Source organism: Syngnathoides biaculeatus, chromosome 22 (genome assembly GCF_019802595.1).
Source record: "Syngnathoides biaculeatus isolate LvHL_M chromosome 22, ASM1980259v1, whole genome shotgun sequence".
NCBI lineage: Eukaryota > Metazoa > Chordata > Actinopteri > Syngnathiformes > Syngnathidae > Syngnathoides > Syngnathoides biaculeatus.
In genome coordinates this window covers 8,419,814-8,441,918 of record NC_084661.1, presented here as the reverse complement: position 1 = coordinate 8,441,918, position 22,105 = coordinate 8,419,814, and the positions used below count along the sequence as shown (strand labels likewise).

At 39.8% G+C, this 22,105-nt stretch overlaps 1 protein-coding gene across 2 annotated transcripts; it reads right to left on the bottom strand.

Annotated features, from left to right (window-relative positions):
* Positions 1 to 76: 76 nt before the first annotated feature.
* mapk8b (mitogen-activated protein kinase 8b) lies at positions 77 to 20,823 on the bottom strand. 2 transcript variants are annotated; one of them, XM_061810008.1, is made up of 12 exons: positions 20,441 to 20,823; positions 15,998 to 16,171; positions 15,064 to 15,193; positions 14,440 to 14,498; positions 12,726 to 12,864; positions 11,069 to 11,234; positions 9,788 to 9,859; positions 7,468 to 7,650; positions 5,965 to 6,089; positions 5,808 to 5,871; positions 4,562 to 4,639; positions 77 to 3,426 (listed from the first exon to the last, which is right to left on the bottom strand). In XM_061810008.1, exons 2-12 carry the CDS (start codon positions 16,117 to 16,119, stop codon positions 3,302 to 3,304), a joined length of 1,263 nt encoding a protein of 420 aa, XP_061665992.1. In that variant the 5' UTR covers positions 16,120 to 16,171; positions 20,441 to 20,823; the 3' UTR covers positions 77 to 3,301. The 2 variants fall into 2 exon arrangements, with proteins under 2 accessions (XP_061665992.1, XP_061665993.1); XM_061810009.1 differs by having other exon boundaries at positions 77 to 3,431; positions 20,441 to 20,814.
* Positions 20,824 to 22,105: the final 1,282 nt, after the last annotated feature.

The window sequence follows — 22,105 nt, the reverse complement described above, 5'->3', positions numbered from 1 at the left end:
ACATGTTAAATTTGTATGAAACGATGTTGGTAAAAACGGTAACTGTGTGATCAATGAAGAAAAAGACAACCGATCGTCAAAGTGTATTCTTTTTATTTGAAGTACACATTGTTTTGTTCTTCCATTGTATTGAGTTAGAGAGGAGGCATCAGGAGATCCCAGTGCATGTTTGTTTTTTTTTTTAATCTCCTTGGGAATTCTTGGGCCTACTTTGCTTTCTTGGCTGGAGTCACTCACAAACAAGTCCAAACCAGCACCATACATATATATGATATGATTATTATTATTATCATTGTTGGTCTTTTTTCCGCAGCCTACAATCTGTCAAGCAGGTAAGACTGAAGACTTCAAATTGATCTTATTCATACTAAAAAAAAAAGGGGGGGGGGGGGTCGGGGGGGTTTGACAGTACCAACACTTTTTGAGTACCTTCAGGCGACGCTAACAGAGCCCACTTTGCTGAAGGTATTGCACATTTAAGTTTGAAAACAACAACAACAAAGAAAATACATAGGACTCTCCTCTCACTGGTAGGTGAACTTTACATTATGTACAAAATCATTTGAATGTGACACAGTACACCTTTTTTTCCCTCCCCCTCAGTCAAATAAATAAATAATAATGGAATTTGTTATTCACATGTCTTGTCATGCAGGCGAGCGACGACGACGCAAAAAGTGGCAGAAACTCAGCGTGAGGTAGTTCATCAAAGCAGACAGATAAGTGATTCGGAAAGAGCTGAGACCGGAGACCCGATTGGATTGCAACTGTAAAGCTGCGCGGGGAAAATTAAGAGCACTTTCAAAATAATAGTGATTTGTTTTCAGGGAGAATAACAGTCAAAAAAAAAAAAAAAAAAAAAAAAAAAAACTTTCCTGCCTTGCTCGAGAAGAAATCTTAAAGCAAAGCACATTACAGCACAGATTACACTTCAAACATCTGGACTTCAATTTGGGTTGCACCATTTCAATTGTTTGGGGTTGGAATTAGTTTAGATTTTTCATAAAAATATGTCCTGGAATTTTGACTTAACTTCAGCATCAGTGTATGTAGGTTAGTTTATTTCTGTAAGGGACCCATCTCCAAATTAATTATTTATATACGTGTGTGTGTGTGTGTGTGTGTGTGTGTGTCTATTTTTATATATATATTTTTTTTTTCATGGTAGCCTGATGTACACCCAAAAGTGCTTTCATAAACATTTCTTTTTAGATAGCAGCTGCAAAACGAACACATTTATAATGTATACAAAAATTATAAATTTACTTTTTGAATTGAACTATCAATATGATGAACTTTTTTTTACCATATTCTACTTGTGTTAAAAAAAATGAAAAACTTAGTAAGGATATCTTAAAAAAATACATTTTAGAGACGTGCTGGTGATCTGTTATTGTATATCACAAGAGTTGTTCAACTTGCTCTCCAACCTTAAACAGTTTGCTGGTGCAAGCCAAAGTAAAGTTCAGATTTGTATTCTTTTTTTTTTTTTTTTTTAAGGAGCCATCATACAGTAGTTCTTGACATATTTAAAAGAACTGACCATGTTGCCAAAGCAGCATTCAGGAACTAGCTATGTACGCACTAGAGGAAAAGACTCTTTTTCTGTCATGTTTTCTGCACCTTTCCAAAATAAAAAAAAAGGAACAATATAAAATCATAAAAGATATGGACACGCCTCACATGAAAAGATCCACGCTTGTTTAGCTAAGCAAACTATTCCAGCATCCGTTTTCCCCCCTACTAATATCATAAGAGCAATGTCGTCTCACGGAGAAAGTAAAGGGAGCTGATTGTTAAACTTTGATGAAAGACCTTGGTGACACTGCCCTGCCTCAGACACATTGTCACCTACGGTGTCCCCAGAGGTTCAAAATGAAAACAAAGTAGAAAAATATACAAATGCATTTTTTTTTTTTTTCACAGACTAGTGGTTCTCCATGGAAACTACTGTTACCTGTCCAGATGCCTTCAAAACAACACAAATGACTCGTTACAGTACAACAGGCACTTTTCTCTTGAGTACAAACACTTCAAAGGACAACATTATTGCATAAAGTAAGAGTGTCATTTCTTCTTAATTTTTTTGTCTGTGCTGCTGTTTAAACATGCAACTTTCTTGGTTTCTTTTTAGCCGCAGCCGTCTGAAGGGACATCATGAACACACAACGGTATTAAAAGTTACTAATGATGGGATTTTTGTTTTCCCTCTCCATTTTCACATAAAAAAAAAAACATATCGTCACACGTTCTAAATCCTGAAAACCTGTCAACGGAAACATTCTTGCGTGCAACACTTTGACCATTGTCACACTAGAGCCATGTACACACCCTCCATCCACACACACAGTGGAAACCTCCAAAATGGAACAACAATCGGGGAATATGCACCTGTAAAGTAAGCAAACTTTGTAAGACTGACTCAGTGAGCATCTCAATGGATGTGTTTAGCTTTTTCTTTTTGCGTAGAGTGCGTAAAAATAGTGGGGCTGCTTGGTAAAATAAGCAATACACGTAATTAAAATTGAATTATACCTTACCAATCAAATGATCTTAATGCAGTGTAGGAACAGACAGAGGCCAGCCGCAAATTGTGTGAATCTGCAAAGCATTACTTTTATCTAAATGAAGCTCCACAACTCATGTCAACGTAGTTCCGTCCTTCCGCCATTATAATAATAATAATGATAATCTATGAAACGCAAATGTGCACATTACTTTCTACTTCCAAAAAATCCATTAAATGACAATATTGCTCTGGAAACACCTTCCTGAGGGTGAACGAAAGGAGTTATACTTTATCATTGTTATATTATAGTGGTTAACGTTATTTAATGATTGTCTATACACTAGGGCCAGTACAATTTGTTTACATATTTTTTTTAGGGGGGGGGGGTTGTTTTGAAAGGAGGACGACTTGGAAGCCAAACAGTCCAGTGGGCCTGATTGCGTTTGACTTTGGAGGTTCCACTTCATCGAAACAACATGTCTACAGCCTTGAATAATTTTTGAATGACAGACGAGGGGAGTGCCAATTAACTACCGACGATCTAGTGTCAAAACTGTACAATGTCACCGGATGTTGATGTGACAGCTTGTCAAAACAGTAGCTTACAGGCTTTCCACATTAAAACACATTTAGGTCATCACAGTCTGGTTTTTACAAACCATGCCGTAGTGAAATCGATAAAATCAGCTCTTGCCTTGAGATTGTTTACTCAAATGAACTTAAAAAAAAAAAAAGATCTGTCTTTTGAAGACAGTCAAGAGCAAGAGCAAGAGGAGGTGTTTTACATGATGGTCACCTGCAGCGGCCCAGCACTCCGCCTGTTTCGGCGTCCGTGGACGTGGAGGCGTCGTGGGCGGGGGAGTGCGTGGAGGAGGGGTGCTGGTGCTGCTGCTGGGGGTCACTGTTCACTGTTGCACCTGTGCTATGGGAAAGCGGGGACAGAGCACTGGATCAGAACTACCGTATTTTTAGGACGACAGCGTCCACTCGGGTGCATCGTTTTGTTTTACTTTTTCCAAACTCGAGCAGCGCCAACTAATACACTGCGGATATACACCGTACGTATCAGTAAGTTGTGAAATTAGATATTCACACAGAAAGACTAAGTAAATGTTTATTTATATATCTTGTTTCCAAATAGTAACTGTAACACAGCAGTAAAACGGCTCAAACACAACAGAAAAGTAATTGGTTTTATTTCCCTTCCTCCTGTTCACTCAAACCACTAAATTCGTCGTCTTCAGTACTGGAGTTGAAGACCCTCAGAAAGTTTCTGTCATGCACCATTTCGGTCTCTTTGTTGCTCCCAATGTCATTATCATCTCGAGTTATCACCGAAGTGGTGCCGTTTTCCACACGTAGCAATCCCGCCTTTTAATATGTTGGTGATAGTTGATTGTTTCACACTCCTCCACACTTAATTTCCATTGGCTGTCCTTCGCATGCAGCCAGTTTTTGTGAAAGATGCTAAATTAATTAAATTAAAAACTGAAAAAATATTTTGCGTTCATGCGTGTCATGCTTCGTTCTTCTCTTAGCCAACCAAAATCTAACTCAGTTTTCTTCTTCTTCTACGCAGGGTAAAGGTAAGGTCTTCTTCTTTTTCTACACATTGGAGGAATCTGCACATGCCCAAACCCAAGTGCATTATGGGGAATGACCATGATTTAACCATATGATCGAACAAATTATTGTTCCACTTTTAAACGTATTTTCGCTTCTAGGAGTTGACCTAATTGAAGCACTCGTAAAAAATGTTGTTGGCAAAGCACTACGTTAGTCGAAATTAAACCTTTCAATTTACTTCAACAAAGTTCCTTGACCTCAAGACGCCACAAGATTGTGCCTAAGTAATATTTCTATTGCTTTGGCCTGAGCCCCAAAATAGTGTCCAGGTGTAACTGGGTTTTTCGGGAAATAATGGTAATTTTTTACAAAAATGCTAATGGGTGAATTTGCCGATTTCAAACTGCAAATATGCAGCAGAGAAGTGTCAACACTGCAAAACAACAAAAAAAAATGTTCAATTACATCAAGCAGATTAACACTAACCTATGGATGCTGGCTGTCCTCTGATAACACCATTTTTTGTCCTTTCCTCCCAGTCCAAGACTTCTTTATATATTAACTCTGAAAGAAAAACACACTCATTTCCAGTCAACAGTGCCATCAATTTGGACATGAATACAGATTAACAATTTCATTTTTCAGCAGCATCCTTAGTTCAAACAATACCCCTATTAACATGCACTGCTTACACCAACAACATGGGATTAGCTGGTTCATAAACAGTGCCAGTGCTGCCCACTTAAGTGAATTTTCCCACCACACATGACAATTTCAAAACAAAAACAAAACAACGACTGGAAACTATTTCCCATGAAGAAACAGACAACATGAGCGCGTCAAAGTCTTCCCATATGACAAAAGAGGAACACGGTGGAAGGCAATTACAGTAACCACACTGTTAAAATTTAAAATTATTAAGGATTGTTTACATACATGACAAAAAGGGCCATTCTTTAAAGAGAAAAAAAGAAGAAAAAAGACAAAAAAGAAAAAAGTTTGTATAATTTCTGTGGAGATTGATTCTCGGGGAAATAAGTACAAGAAAGAAAAAAACGTTTGAAAGCTGTTTTGGTAATAAGGGGAATTAAAGCAAATCCGAGAAGCGAAAAAATGAAAAGAAAGCCAAAATTGTTTTGAATAATGTCACCGACAATTGCTTTTTCTGTAGACAAAGGAGGAAATAAAATCAATTACAAACAGAACCCAGTTTTTGTGGAACGAAAATTATGATAATAATCGGGGCATTGTATTTTTAGGCCGTGTCACCCACCCTATCTGGATCCTTGGAATATTTGGACAAAAGCATGTTATATTATTAAGACACCTAGGAACTGTTTTAAATTGTTGAGCGAAAAAAACATCAATTGAAATTACTCCTTTGTTTTATTAATGGCAGTGCAATACAAAACAGAGCTAAATTCTTGTGAGTGCAGATAGGTTGGAAATAAAGCTGACGCGTGTATTAGTGTGTTTTGCAAGCCTTATTGCATCGGGAAGTGACAAAATTTGAAGACACGCTTTGAAGCAAGTTCTTCTGTTGAATTGGGGGCTGCTAGGAAGATTTCAACATTTGAGCATAATCCCCCACAGAAGGACAAAGTGGGTAAACAAGCAACAGTTGAGGATAACGTTGTCAAAATGCTCTTATATAATGAACACAGCGCTAACGGCTGAGCATCGGCATCAGCCTGTCCAAGAGCAGAGAACACACAGACGGGATGTTTCCTACCTTTCCATTCCTCCACCGTGTGCTCCCGCTCATCCAGCTGCTTGTCAGTGATCGCTGGTGGTGGCTGCAACAAAATGGGTGGGATTTCAAACGCACTCACACAACATGACTGAGAACGTGGAGGGGAACTGAACAACTATTTTCAGCGAGTACTTACCGCCTCCACTTCAGTGGGGTCATACCAGACGTTGATATATGAGTGCTGGAGGGCCTCATCCACAGAAATCCGTTTTGAAGCATCTATGACCAGCATTTTTGACAGCAGGTCTCTGGCTTGACTTGCTGGCAAAGTTTTGGTGGAGAGAAAAACAGAATTTAAAACTCAACTCGTTTCACATGCGTCATTTCCAAAAAAATAAAAAATCCATGCCATAGAGGGTTATAAGGCAGGGCTGTTAAAATACTGACAACTTGGACCTAGTTATGGAGATTTTCACTAGGGGGTGAACTCGCTTTTGTTGCAAGCGGTTTGGACATTAATGGCTGAGTTATTTTGAGGGGAGAGTAAACGAGCTGCACCCTTACTTCATAAGAGCACATTGTCATTTCTCTACTGTTGTAAAGATAAGACAATATTTACAAAAACATGAGGTCGACTCACTTTTGCAGAATATTGTACCCGTCCATTTTCTTTGGTTGCATTCTCTACCTAGCTGTGATCAACTGCATGATTCTGTTTTAGATTGACTGAACTTATTTCCTCACAGCTAAAATTAATTTACTGTTTTTGGTATGTATTTACAGACATTCACTTTTTCCCCTCACAGTCTGGGCTGATATGCGCGCTGTTACCAGACTTGGAGCCAACAAACTTGGAATGGAGGAGCAGGTAGCTATGTTGTTTGTTTCATTAATCTGAATGGGGAATCGCTTTGGGAGCAGATCAAACTGGAGGCCAATCAATTTCAAATGTGCCACTTATCACAATCACATTTCAAATATTAAAAATCCAACTACATAAATCAAACATTTTCATACTTTTTAAAAACCACTTGGATCCCTACATCCATTCTTGACAATGAAAAACAAAACTAGCAAGGGTCTACTGAATTATGATTATCCATCATAAAGCAACCTAAATGGCCGTAACAAGGAACACAGTTGTCAAATCCAATATTCCTACACTTGAACTGAGGACGGAAAGAATATGTGCTACTTCCCAGCCCTTCCTCTACAACTCCTTTGCATTGCTTACCCTGATCGTTCTTGTCATATTCTCTCCTTTCCTCATGAAGACACGCTTGAGGTTAAATTGTGCCTCTGTAAACAACTTGGTGCTGAAGTGTCAGCTTCCACATTAAGAGCTTATTCAAAGGCAGTGACTTGTCACTTGTGCTGTGCTGTCGGCTGCAGTTTGCAAGGTACGGCAAACGTACCCGGCAGATTTTCTGATTTACTATGTAACGTGTCAGATACCTCCTCAACATCAATTTAGCTTTTAACGTGTAAAATCTAAGGACAACATCTTCTGTCCAAGCACATTTAGATATTGTTGCATAATACCATTAACTATCAAAACATGAGAATTTGTTTGGGAGCCTCAAGTGTGTGATAAGATTGAAACAGCTATTTAAATGTGCTTGCTGGCTTCTGAAGTCACAATCCACATCATCATTTTCACAGGATGGACGTTTAAGGTGAAAAGGCACGTCATATTTACCTTTCAGTTTATTGTGTTCAGAGTCTGCCGGAAACAAAACGTCAGGGAAGAGCTTCTCGAAGCTGTAGCCGGCGTACCGCGGTCGGTTCTCCACGTAGGTCCTCACCGATTGGTTGAGTTTCATCAGGAACTCCTGAGATGGCGTCCCCAACTGTTCTATCACCTTATTCCACTGGTCAATATCTTTAATTTAAAATGTTAAGAAAAGAACTGGCCCACTATAACATGATTAGGCTGCTTAAATTGGTATTTGTGGGCCAACAGGATTTCAAGTTTAACAAACTTGGGTGGTCCAGACATTACAACCAGTGGTGCACATCAAAACTTTGAACATTAGTAAACTAGAAGGGATACACACTTCTGAATGAATAAGCATCTTTCAAATATTTGGAAGATTGTAAAAGTGAAGCACGTGACACTCACTCAAGTTGTCCAGGTTGGAATCGTAAAAACAAAAACGCACAACATGGACATAGATTCTCAAGTTACCGACAGAGTTCTGTTCCTGCTAGGCTGTGACGTATCCTGCAGTCATGCACTGGAACCACTAACGAAGTGCTAAAAACGTAATTACAGTAAATGTTTGTAGGAAAAACACCTCTCGGCCATATATTTAAAACAGTTAAATGAAAAAGTACAGGGCTAACTGAGTGTGCCGGAGCAATGACGTACTTGTACGCCGCCACGCAGACCAGTTCATTGTTTGCACCTCAAAACCACATATGTCAGGACAGTCAACAGTCGACGCCCTGTATTCTGATCTGCATCTTGAAACTCATGAGAATCCTATTTAGCTTCTGCAATTAAATAAACCATAATGGTTCAAATGAAATATAGACATCTTTTGTCAATCAAGGGGGGATTCTGCCACATTTTCAACTCATTATTCCTTGCTAAGCAATTCCTTATTTTGCATTTTTGGACAATTTGAGATTTGTTGACTTTTTAAATATTCTTTTTTTTTTTATGTTGCCCCTATCCACTCATTGCTCTTGAAAAATAAAATGGCATTTTTTTCTCGTCTGTTCGTTTGTCCTTCAAACTGCAAAATAGTTCTCAAGTTGAGCGTAAACTCAATTCATTCAACTATAATTTATTCAACTGTGCATCCTATTTAGGATATTTGCATGATATATGCATTCTCACAAACTAAGTCCTTTTGAACAAACAATTGGGTAGGTTGGTCTAATACAGGGGGCGGGAACCTATGGCTCACGAGCCATACTTGGCTGTTTTGGTGGTTGCATAATGCTCGCGGATCCCTCATACTGTACATGTGATTTCTGTCGTGCAGAGAAGGTTTGTCCTAGTGGGGTTGCCGTAGTTAAGTGTGGGAGGCAACGCAAATGACGAAGAGACAGTTTGGCCTAGTGGGGTTGCCGTAGTTTTTGCGTGGTAGTCTGTCCTGAGGTGCAGAAGGTTCTAACGCTGATCGTGTCGGAACATCTAATTATGGCAGCGCTTTTGACAAAGGTCGCTTAAACAAAAAAACTATGAGGCGTACCGAAAATTCATCAAAAATGGACAGCCTTTGTGGAGATGGAGGGTTCTGCTGTGTGTTTAAATTCACAGATGGGGAGTATGCCGAAGCGTTCATCCTCGACATTGCCAATAAACATTTGTCCAACTTCGCATCAAGACAAGATAATCAAACGAATAAAAGACAGGCCTTTCTCGGCAAGAACTGTTCACCATCGTACCGGCATGATGGCAAATATAATTTAATTACGTTCACAATGAACAGATGGAAGTCTCAACGCCTGTGTGAAGCTTAATCTGACGATGTATGAACTTCAAAGCCATCAGCAAACTTGTGCAGCACTAGCTGTCGCATTAATGGTAAGAAGCACTTTTGTCATCATTGGTGAGCAACAGCATAAAAATGTTATTTAAAATAATTCAGAGACTTATTGTACTCTAAATGTGTTGGTCTTACATAAATGCACAAATACACTCGTACTTAGTTTTTAAAATACTGTATGGCTCTTTTGAAATTACATTTTTAAATATTTGGCCTTTATGGCTCTCTCAGTCGAAAAGGTTCTGGACCCCTGGTCTAATACAATGGTTCTCAAAGTGTGGTACGTGTACCACAAGTGGTAGGAGGGCTCTCCCTAGTTGTATTCAACAGAATCACGGAATGAAAAGTTCAAACTCACAGAAGCGTACAGTAAATGTTACTTACTCACTCACTCAAAATCAAAATAACCTAATGGAATGAATGACTTCTTGTTATGTGCAAAAACTAGAACAAGGACTTAAAAGAATGAGAGACGATGGCATTTGGTGGAGTTTGGGTGATGGTTGGATGTAAGGATACGATCAGTGCCTGGAAACAACACACTACCCCGGACCATTTCAGCCATGATGCAGCCAACAGACCAGACATCAACTGAAAAATGGAATGACAACCACCAAATTAGCATGCAGGACGGAAATTAAATAAAACTCATAAGAACTTCAAAAGACAAAAAAAAAAAAAAAAAACATGAGCACATGGAACAACGTGATGTGCTTGCAATATGAGGTGTGTGGGTAGGCTCAAATGAAATGCATGCACTTTAACCCAAAAAAAATAATGAGAAACTCTGTGGATAGTATAATCCGACAAAAAACATTTTGAACTCGTCAACACTTAAGAGTGTTTCATCAATAGGAGATGGAGGATCAGATAATGCACCAGGGAGCTCCCGTGAAGAAAAAGGCATGATCAAGATGCGATCCATTTCAGGGGAAAAACAATTGAATGTAAAAAGCTTGTTGCGTGAGTAGTTTAAATAAAGGCTGCAAGCAGTTCAAGGATACAATCCCTTCCTGGAAAAAGGATTTTGTGGCGAACCATTTCTGCCATAATACAGCCCACAGCCCATATATCCACTACAAATGTGCAGCATTAAAAGGAGGGAAGAGACAATCAGCAACAGAAACATCAACAGGGAAAGATTTGCGTCAATGACATCGGTCAGGGGTGAAAAAAAAAGAAAAAAAAAATCAATAAATAAAACAATTTTGAAGCAAAAGCATTGTTTCTTATCATGGAACTCATTACACTCAGAGTTAAAAATTGTCTTCCAAAAACAAAAACATGTTGGCTGTGGTAAATCGTTACACATTGGATTATTTCCGAGGTGCTAAGCCATATCATATTGTGCCCATATTCAATTAATGGCATCAATTTACAGTAATATGGGAAACTTTATGTTGGCCTTCTTCATACGAATGTACCTCAATATGCATCTTCAATATTATCAATGATGTATGAATTGAGTCAGAATGGGAAAAAGAATATATTTTCCTCACAGTTTTTGTTGTCACAATGTAATTTTCAGCCATTAAGGAATTAAGGCAACCCATCTGCATTTGATGGGACGTGGTGCCAAGGCAGAGGCTGTAACTGAATTTTAGCCAGGCTGCATGACAATCAGGACAACCTCATAAAACATCAAACACATGCCAATGCATTGTTGAGCACAGGAAGTACGCCCCCACAGAGTAAAGATGTCAATATTACCAAGACCACCCCCCGCCCCCGAGTGTGAGCTTTGGAAGAATAAGGAAAGAATCCTGCCACAAAGAAAAAAACCCACCACCAACAACTTACCGTTAGCCTGGTAGCCCATGCCCAGGATGACTTCAGGGGCACGGTAGTAGCGGGTGACCACATAGGGCGTCATGAGGAGTCCTGTGGCAGCTGTCCTAGCCAAGCCAAAGTCCAGGATCTTAAGTGTGCAGTCTGACTTGACCACTATGTTACTTGGTTTCAGGTCCTGCAGGGTAAAATTAAACATTACGGAAACTACAAAACCAGTTTGGAAGGAGAAAAATGGGTTAGAATATAGAACTTTCTTTCATGGATGTACTGTAGTTTTATCTTACGTTAATTGTTGGCATTGCATTTTACACTGTAAGAGCAATTGGAGTGAAAACTTTGAATTCGAGAACTCATTTTCAAAGTCAAAATGCAAAGAAAGGCTAACTGTCATAAAACTTCAGCCATATATTCCCAGGTAACCACAACTGATTTCACCAGAAATTGCACATTCCACTAAAAATAAATTCAAGAAAGCACAATAATTACGGTGTGTTATAATTCGTGTGTTCATCAGCTCTATTTATTTTATTTATGAAGGAGATGCCAATTTAGTGGATGTTACGAGAACTAATATACACACAAAATGATCAAAATAAAAAGAAATCTCAGTGGTGGATGAGGTGAATGAAAAAACGAAAAAGGAAAACAAGAACTCCCACATTTTTTAGATAATTAACAGTAACCTGCCAATTCATTTTCTATAAATACAGTACATGAATTATAAAAGGAAAGTGTAGATTTTAAAAGGGATTTATTATGGAAAATTAACTTTTTAATCGCCAGTACTGTACAAATTGCTGGATCTCTGGATTCCCTGCCCACCTCGGTGTGTGAAAACAAACAGAAATCTTTTATAAGCTACCTTTCTGAATTTTCCCAGACTGTGATGTAATAGTCTCATTTACATAATACGTGCAGAATATGCATCAGATTGTAGCTACACTATAGTAGGCCAAGCAACGGCACAGGTCAGGCTATAGTACTACATGATAACATCAAGTCAAAGTGCAAGCAAACCTACAAGGTTACCACAAATTAGTATCAGCGGCAATAACTTTGTTTGCGTTCAATCGCCAGTATGTCGTGAAGTTTCAGTAAATTTCCCAATGTAGGGGTGATTTAAGTTCTGTGAACATTGTGCAATTGTGAAAAAAAAACACATAACAGTCCTATCAGATATAGCAGTGATTTGCAGTGTTGGATGCATCCAACTGGTCTATTGGGTCAACCCTAACCTGAGCAGCGAGACTATAAAATTTAGCCATGGTATAGCTCTTTAATGAGCCTGTTTAAGTTCTTTACAGGACTTAAGAGTCAAATGTGTGGCCATGAGTCATCTGTTGACCTCGTGAAGGCTTTGCATGCCAAGACGTGCCAGTGTATTGAGGCTAGTTTTCTCTGCCTGCCTGTGGCTCAATTAGTTCTGCTTGGCAAAGCAAGAGGCTCTCTGCTGCTTCTTCAATGTGGGTGATTGACAGAAGGCAATGTGCGGACGTGCATGTGTGACAAGGAGTTTTAAGTATTATTTTTGTCTGCAATGTTCAATCCCTTGAGGGTGAAAACAACAGTGTTTCACCAACTTGTAGATGTCAACTCCTTATAACTCTGTCGGGTATTTTTTTTTTTGTACCTAAATGTCAATGAATCCAAATGTGTGTGAACTGACCCTATGAATGATTCCAGCGGCATGCAAGTGTTTGATTCCACACAGCATCTGGTAGAGCAAGTAGGACAGCCTCTCGTGGTCCAGCTCCATCTGAATCACCTGGCAGAGGTTAGCATCCATCAACTCCATAACGAGATATCTGCAAAGACATCCAGGTCAGTTCATCCCGCACGCGCGCACATGCACGGAAGTACAGCCATACACAAAGATGTAACTACAGGTATAAAATAAACTCAGTTAAAAGGAATGCTGTCCACACAAACATCAGAACTGAATGTTAACCCAATTATATGTTGGGGGTTTTGTCAGTATTAACTAGAAATGCATTGTTCATGTAACTAAATTGACCGGAGAAGAACTTTGTGGAACTGATTGATTGACAGCAGCACGGAGAACGACTGGTGAGCACATCTGCCTCACAGTTGTGCGGACCTGGGTTCTTATGTGGAGTTTGCATGTTCTCCCAGTGCCTGCATGGGTTTTCTCTGGGTACTCTTGTTTCCTCTCGCATCGCATAAACATGCATGGTAGGTTAAATGAATTGCCCCGTAGGTGTGAACAGTTGTTTGTCCCCTGCCATTGGCTGCTGAAAACTTCCACCAGCTTCTCGCAAAAAGTCAGTTGGGATAGGATCCAGCACGCCTGCTACCCTCGTCATGATAACCGGTAAGGGGTACGCATGTACAGAAAGAAGAATGATTGATTGATTGACTGATCAAGAAAATGTAGTCAAATGACCATCACTAGTCACGGAAACCGCAATGGATCCCTTAAGATATTCTCGAGATTTACCTTTTAAGGCATATATTGAGTTCTCAAAATGCGACCATGCTCCGAATAAAACTGTGGCTATGTTAGTCACAGGAAATTATAAATCCATCACACTTGGAAGTTTTATTTTTATATTAAAACCAAGTTTTTAAAACAATTCCACAGAAACACAGCACTTGTATTCCATGGCATTTAGGAACTGACAGACAGAATTCCCCTTTTCATAAATGATAACATAATGTTATCTGACAGCTGTTATGTCACTTTCTATGAAATGTTGTCAGGAACCTTTAAATTCATAATTAAATGACGGCATCTCTCACTTTTCGGCTCATTATTTGTGTCCAGATGAAGTAGCACACTACACCAATGGGTCATTAAACAGGCAAAGAAATGACTGTGTACAAATGTGCAAAAGCCATACACAATGAAATTTAACTCAGTGTGCACCCATATAGATGAAGGCCTACTCTTTCATCCTGGAACTTATCCTGCAACCCTCCAGCTACCATTTGTTCAGCTTCCTTTTGAGCTGCAATCAGGCAGAAACAAGAAACACAAACACACAAAGAGGAATGCACACATTCTACTCCCAGGACTGCACTATGCATTATACTACATCCTTCCACTCCACGTCTGGGTAGTTTAAATGTCAGGAACCTGTTTTAAAATGTAACTCATGAAATGTTAAAATGTGATGCACGACATTTGACTGCGAAAAAACATAACGCATGCCTTCTTTTTGTGATTATAGATGTTGAAATATGTATGTATGTAAATACTGAGCGTAGTACAAGAGTCTTAAACACCAACTAGATATTTAGATGAACTATTTGAGCTCCAATAAATGTCAGCAAATATAATCCAAGACCCCTTGTGTGCTTCCTCCTATATTAATTTACAAGAAATGAGCGGGCTGCGCTATTAATCGGGTTATACTCACACATCTTGGAACTCCTCCAGTGTCTTCTGTGGTGTGAATACATTTAATAGACCGATTATCTGTCGAAATAAAAAGGTTATTACTTTGCTGCGGATGAAGCGTTATTAAATAATGACAACACGACCACCATCACAATGCTGACAATGCTCGCTGTTCATTTGAAAGGTTGCAGCTGCCTGAGCTATTATCAATATCAACAGTATATTTCATTTCTACATTCGGATAGCTGCATGGTGAATAAAAGACAGCGTAATCCTATGATCTTGACTTATACTATACGCAGTGTCAGGTAGAAATCTTGGACAATTTTAGGATGCAAGATTAGGATGTCAAAAGAAAAAATGACTCTTCTTCTTCAAATAACCTACAATCATATATGAGCATTACAGAAAATGAAATATTGCCGAACAAATGTTGACTGAGAAGCAAAACAGATTTTCCAGAGCTTTTCCCTGGGGTAAGTTCTGCATATTAAATTCTCAGATGGAAGTTTTGTAAGGTACGCATTGCGTCTAGTGCAGTCACCCCGGTTTTGTGTGCATTTTAATATATTGTGTTTGCATTTTTATGGAAATTAAGTCTGCCATCCCCCCAAAATTTGAATAAAATTGAAATAAAAGTTACATTCTTGTGGTTGACACATTTCATGAGCACCAGTTCTCTGTAGGCTCGTTTTGCATGAGTTTGATTCTGAAAGGGTCGGCTCAGCTTCTTGATGGCGACGTTCCTCTCCAAGTTGTGGTCGTAAGCCGAACTGAAGAGAAAATGCAAAGCAAAGATTCAGGCAACCGCTGGACACAAGGTGCAGCCAAATTCATTGGAAAATCATATCAAGAGGGGTTGTGGGCTTGAGTCTTAACATTCACATTGGTTCACATTCTTGCAGGATTTTGGTTGGCTCCTATCTTATACATGAACAAAATCTGAAGATTTACATATTTGTTGTCTGAACAAAAGAGCATTGTGTGGAGATGTGTGAATGTTATTCTGCTTTCAAACAGGCATCTTAAAAGTCAACAAATAAATTCAATCTTTGTAATTGTACTCAGTATACTGTATCAATAATATCAATTAGACAAATCAATGTTAGGCAATTAGTGATAACCCTGTTTTACACGGTTCTGTTCGTGTTTCAAGTCGACAAACATGTAACAAGTGTACCTTTAATGTTTGTTATAAGGTGGCAAGAGAAGGCATATGATAGGTGGATTATCACAACGACAATGTACATGAAACACTCCTGCATGTAGTGTGATAGCGATACTAACTCCCATACTAGATTGAGCCTCAAAACTCCCCAAACAGATGTAGTCATCACAGAGAAAAAAATACAAAAACAAACACAAACACAGTTCTCATCATGTAAGTAAGTGAGTAGCACATTTTTGTTTTTGTTGTTTTGTTTTTTTTTGTGCAAGATGTGCAGAAATGCAGGTCAATGCCGAATGTGTTTCTGCACTGTTCAACACCTCCTTATGGATCAAATTAGCAACAGGTCACTCCAACAATAAAAAAAAAAAAAAAAAAAAAAAAAAAGCGGAAAATATAAGTGACTCACCAGACAATTCCCTGTGCTCCGGATCCAATGGGTCTGAGGTTCTGGTAGCGCTTTAAAACCATAAAAGTTGAGTCGCCCACATCTATACTGTAGTACTCCTTTTCACGCTTGTTGCGGTTCATTGTTTCGCCTTGGACTGTGACTGACCATCCAAGTGGAGGATTATGCTCAACACTTGAAGAGAGAGGAAAAAAAAAAAAAACATTTGATTGGGAAAAAAATTGTGCCTTTAATTTTATACAGTGAGGAAGTTTAAACGATTAATTGTATGAAATATAAATGAGGAAACTCCCCAGATCCATTCAGAATAACAGCATTTTGCAAACTGAAGCTTAGATGTGCTTTTATAGATCCATTTCTTCATTTATCACACACAGTAAATGTTTGGCAGTACCAAAGCTGGGGTTGAATATCCAAAAAACTGTCAAAGTGATATACAACAAACTGGCTAAATGTATTTTCATTTCCCATTAAAACACTGGTAAAGTCAATTATGGTTATTACTCTATTTAACACTGTGACTTACAACTATAAATGTAATTATTAAATACAGTCATACGCAGGCAGGAAATTAAAGTGGCAGAAAATGAACAACCAAATGTCAGTGCTGTGAATGAATATCTAAACGTAAAGGTTATTACTCTGTGGTGGATTTAGCATGAAATGACATTACTGCCACCACACCGATTTAACAACAATTAATTTAACAACACCCTTAACAATTGTGTTTGAGACAATGGAGCAAAAAGATAGGCAGATGATGAGTGGAAGCAGGAAGTTGACTCTCATGCCGACTCCAAAAAGGAAGAATCATTAGAGGGATTTGGATCACTGTGCTGAGGAGAGCGGCCCAACTATGATAGCTGGATGTTTCTCAGACCATGACTTGACCTGGTCTTCATTTCCGTGACTACCAACCAACCCTCCGTTCAGCGCATATTAGCCTTCAAAGATCCATTGTACTTTTAATTTACTGTCCCTCATAGTCAAGTTCACTGCAGACCATTAACTGCGTTTTCATATATGTGACTTCCGGCTTGTCCCGTCAGCGGTCGCCACAACAAGTTACTCAAATGATTTTGTTTGGCATAGTTTTTACACCCCGTGCCCTTCCTAAAACAGCCCACGTCAGCTGCGGGCCAGCAGTGGAAGAGTATTTGGGCAACCGGCCCCACCAGTAAATTAACTGCATTGGTCCAAAGTTGTTGACAGTTTTGTAACCTTTTCCTGCTCCCAAACTGGCATTCATTAATTTAATACGGACAAAGCAGCAAGGGACATTAAACTACGGCAACAAGTTTACTTCAAGGAAATATCTGGAGCAAATAAGCATCCTTGATCTGGCAAAAAAAATGCAGACAATTTTGAATTTCATCAATCAGTCAATATTTCATCAGTAGATGGCAGTTAGATCGGAATCAAGTCAGACTCCCCTTCAGCACACACAAATAAATGGTTTGTTTGGAAATGTAAAGACAAACACACATGTAATTCTCGTTGTTTTATGGTTTTTATGGTTTTTTTTTTATGGTACAAATGGGAGTGGCATTAAATACCTTGAAGCGAGCACTTGAATTGTTTACTGGCTGCTCCTTCTCATGAAGTTAGCTGTCACAATTTAGCACTCGTTTTGCTCACAACAGAAATACTGAAATAAAACAAATTGGCCAAACGACAGCTTGTACATTGAGAAACTCGTAAGTCAAAGTACCAATGTAATATCTTTGTAAAGGAAGATTTTACAGTCCAGTGGGTCCATTTTAATTCCAGGCATGCCATCTTGTTAGCCTCCTCTGAATCCTGTTTTAAACTTCCTGCTCAGCTTTGCCTCCTCCTCTTCTTTGAACTCCTATCATAACATCACTCACTCCCTTCCTGATAGTCTGGCAAAGGGGCCAGGCAGCCCACAGGTACGCACCACTACCCTTCATGTGAGTCTGTCACACAAACCCCAAATACCATATCACAAAGTCAAATTTGTCACACCATTAATCGAGTTTCCAAATGTTCTAATAATATGCGCGTCACGCACATCTCCCATCAGGTATCGCGGGGATTTCAGACAATCAATGAATGAAAATGGGCTGCATGAATTTAAATTTGGGTGACCAAGTGGCAGCAGCAGGACTTAGAGAGGTCAGCAACATCTATTGATATTTGGACTGGAGGAGGACAACCGCAGCTGCTTTCCATGTTTCCAAACAAACACTGTGGTCATCATCTTCTGTTTAATGATGATTTTGACAAATATAGAGTACACTGCAGACAGCCCTTTGGAGCACCTTCGTGAGTAAAAATAAGGGAGAAATACAAGAACACATAGTAAGGCACTTGCAATCACAGATATTAATTTTAAATGGAGCCCTTACTGTTGATTGAGCCAAATACGTGTCAAAGTCCACACAGACAAGTCTTGCCATGTTGATAATGTTGCCGCCTTGGTAAATATGGCTTGCTCTTTTCTAAATCAATGGCTGGAGGCATAACTACACATGGTTACTTCAAGATTTAAAAAAAAAAAAAAGTCAAATGTTATTCAGATTGTTGTTCTGCTTTGTCTCAAAATGAGATTTATGCGCATTTCCCACTACAGGTAACACCTCTACTTTAAAAGAAAGTATTAACTAGTCAGTGGGCACAGTGGGTCAGCTGGTAAAGCGTTGGCCTCACAGTTCTGAGGTCCTCGGTTCAAACCTGAACCCCGCCGGGGTAGAGTTTGCATGTTCTTCCCGTGCCTGCGTGGGTTTCCTCCGGGCACTCCGGTTTCCTCCCACATCCCAAAAACATGTAACATTAACTGGACACTCGAAATTGCCCCTAAGTGTGATTGTGACTGCGGCCGTTTGTTTGTCAGTTCAGGGTGTACCCAACCTCCTGCCCCCTTGACATCTGGGATAGGTTCCAGCACTCCCTGCGACCCTTGTGAGGATTAGCGGCGAAGAAAATAGATGGATAAACTAGTCAGTGTGCCAAACAATTACAACAGCTATATGACAAATGCTTTGGTCGGTTATTAATATTCTTCCTGATAGTGAATCTGCCACCGGCAAAGATGGGAAATGCCACCAAGTTTATCATCAAGACAGCTACTTACAACATGACTATGTTATCGAAAGATTTGTAAAGGCACTATTGTGGTACATGTACCTGTTTTGGCGAAAATTATGTGTGGAATGTATCACTTGAAATTGAATGATGGGTACATTCCTAAAATCTTGGCTGAGTGTCATGAGATAAAGCTGCATGCTAATATGGGTTTTCATTTACAATAATTACTGGCTGTATAACTGGGGAAAATGGATGTAATCTACGTTGCGAGGTCAGCAGCGTTACAAGGACCCAATGAAAGCAAGCAGAAATTTAGTGGCAATGAGAAAAGAGGTAGAAACCTCTGCGTGGCATGGCCATCTATTTCAACCATTTTGTTTTCTGTATTGTTGTTTTTTTTCTAAGCAAAAAAAAAAAAAGATTATTAATGGGTAGTGTTGAGGTGACAAATATTCAAATATCCATCCAACCATCCATTTTTTTTGGGCACTTATCCTCACGAGGGTTGCGGGGCGTGCTGGAGCCTATCCCAGCTGTCAATGGGCAGGAGGCGGGGTACACCCTAAACTGGTTGCCAGCCAACTGCGGGGCGCATAAAGACAAACAGCCACACTCTCAATCACACCTCGAGGCAATTTCGAGCCGGGTTAAGGATCGAACCTGGGACCTCTGGACTGTGAGGCCAATGCTTTCCAGCTGAGGCACCGTGCCACCATTCATATATTAATACCAAAATAATGTGAAATAAAAGAACCAGAGAGATTATGGACTCCTGCGCTATCAGGCAACCGTGCATTGTTTTCAACAGACAGTATTAAATTACTGCAGCAAAAGAAGCAAGCTTCATTATGCAATTCCAAAAAGTGGATATTCAAAATGCAATTCGCAGGTCAGCGAGACCATTGACATTGAATGTCCGGTGTTTTGGTTAGTTTGTTTTTTGGAGACATTTTAAAACCTATTGTATCCAGATTAACCCCACAAATTATTGAAAATGTCAAGTTGTTCATTTCAAACCCCTGGTCGTACATCTTTTTTTTTTTTTTTTTAAATGGTCATTGACGGTACAGTATGCAACGGTGTAAATGTGACTGGACAAACGCGGTTCTATGCTTTTAATAGTATATATCACAGCTTTAGCCAAACAACGTTTTCATACTTTGTGGTTACTATGCGACCAAAAGACGGGTGAGGGGGGGGTGAACATAACAATGTACCAGGCAGTTAGGCCAGACCTGAGCTATCTGCTGTCCTGGATTGTCGTAGCAAACACTTATTTACAGTCCCAAACGTGATCCAAATTGGGCAGTAGCCATCCCCACCCCCCAACTGTTGACAATAACACCACACACACGCTCAACAGGGATGAAAAACAACCAGACATTGAGCTCCTACCTCTCCGGATAATTCCAACAGTGTCGACCCGCAGTTGCCGTTCGCTGCCCGCCGGAGACAAAACCTGGGCGGTTTTGGAGACCCAACAAAAATACACTTGAAGCCTTCGTGGGAGGCGCTCCGGTCGCACTCAAACTAACAGGCCGGGGTCCCGGCAATATACATGTGTGGCTTCGGCGTAACCTAATCTTTGAGCTTGGGTGACACAAACACTTTCTGCCATTTCATAGCGACGTCGGCGGAACCTTGCGACGTTTTCCTCAGGCGCACAATGAGGAGTACCACAGAGCGTTCAAGAGCGCCAGCCCCTTTCCCGGTTGTTGCGGAAAAAAAAAATGCGGAAGACGGAAACGGCCATTACGCAACGTTTTGAGACGACGCTGCATTCAAGAGCACGATGCTGTTTACAGTACATCGAACAGCATTTGTTTAGCTTTAAAACGGCGCGTTTCTAATTATTGATTATAAAATACGAACATACATAACGGTTCAAACATAAAAGACTATTCTGATATTCACGTGAGGATAACCGTTATGTAAAATGGATGTATTACTTCGTCGCAACCTTGATTGGCACTCCTACGGCCATAGTGAGGATAAGCGGCTTCAAAATGAATGGATGGATAATACTCATTGGCCAAGCAGGATGTGACAACACACTCGAGGCATAAAATTGGCAACATGCTGGAATGGAATTGTACTACTAATATTGGGACATTTACATTTTTCTCATATTTCTGGGTCTAAAAACCACCACAATTGTTTTGAAATCAACCAATCAAAATGTGTTTTATCTGCAGAGTTGCATCTTTTGTTGGAGTGTATTCACATCTAAATTAGGAAACATTTTTTATGTATGCGGAGTAAAACTTTTTAAGGGAGCAAAATTAACAGGACGAATCACATTATTCAAACTGCCAAGTTTTAATACATGGCACCCATTCCTTTGCAGCCAGTCCAGTAAACGGGCAAACTATTTAATTCCGCATTCCACAAAACAGGTCGAAGCACTGAATCCTCCCGGCTTGGGTGAATGCCAAAGATCACAGCAACAGTGGGAAGTTTGAACATCTACATCTACCTCTGTTTTCTTAAGACAAGATGCAACCAGAGAGCCACCATAGATGATAATATGATAATACTTTGTACGTGTTTATTGAATCACTTGTTTAAAAAAAAAAAGATGCACCATTTTTATGCGTGATTTCCTTCTTTTGCACTTTTTCCAGAATTATGAGATGTGAGGTGTCAGAAAAGTTCCAGGACTGAAGTCACAGAAAATATATCCATTGATACATCCATTTTCTTTGCCGCTTATCCTCACGAGGGTCACGGAGCGTGCTGGAGCCTATCCCAGCTGTCAACGGGCAGGTGGCGGGGTACACGCTGAACTGGTTGCCGGCCAATCACAGGGCACATCGAGACAAACAGCCACACTCACAATCACACCTGGGGCAATTTAGAGTGTCTAATTAATTTTTCAATTTTGGGATGTGGGAGGAAAATGGAGTGCCCGGAGAAAACCCACGCAGGCACGTGTGCAAACTGCACACATGTGGGTGAGGGATTAAACCCGGGACCTCAGGACTGTGAGGCCAACGCTTTACCAGCTGACCCACCATGCCGCCCTAGAAAATATATTTGAAACCTAAACTACAAAGTCTC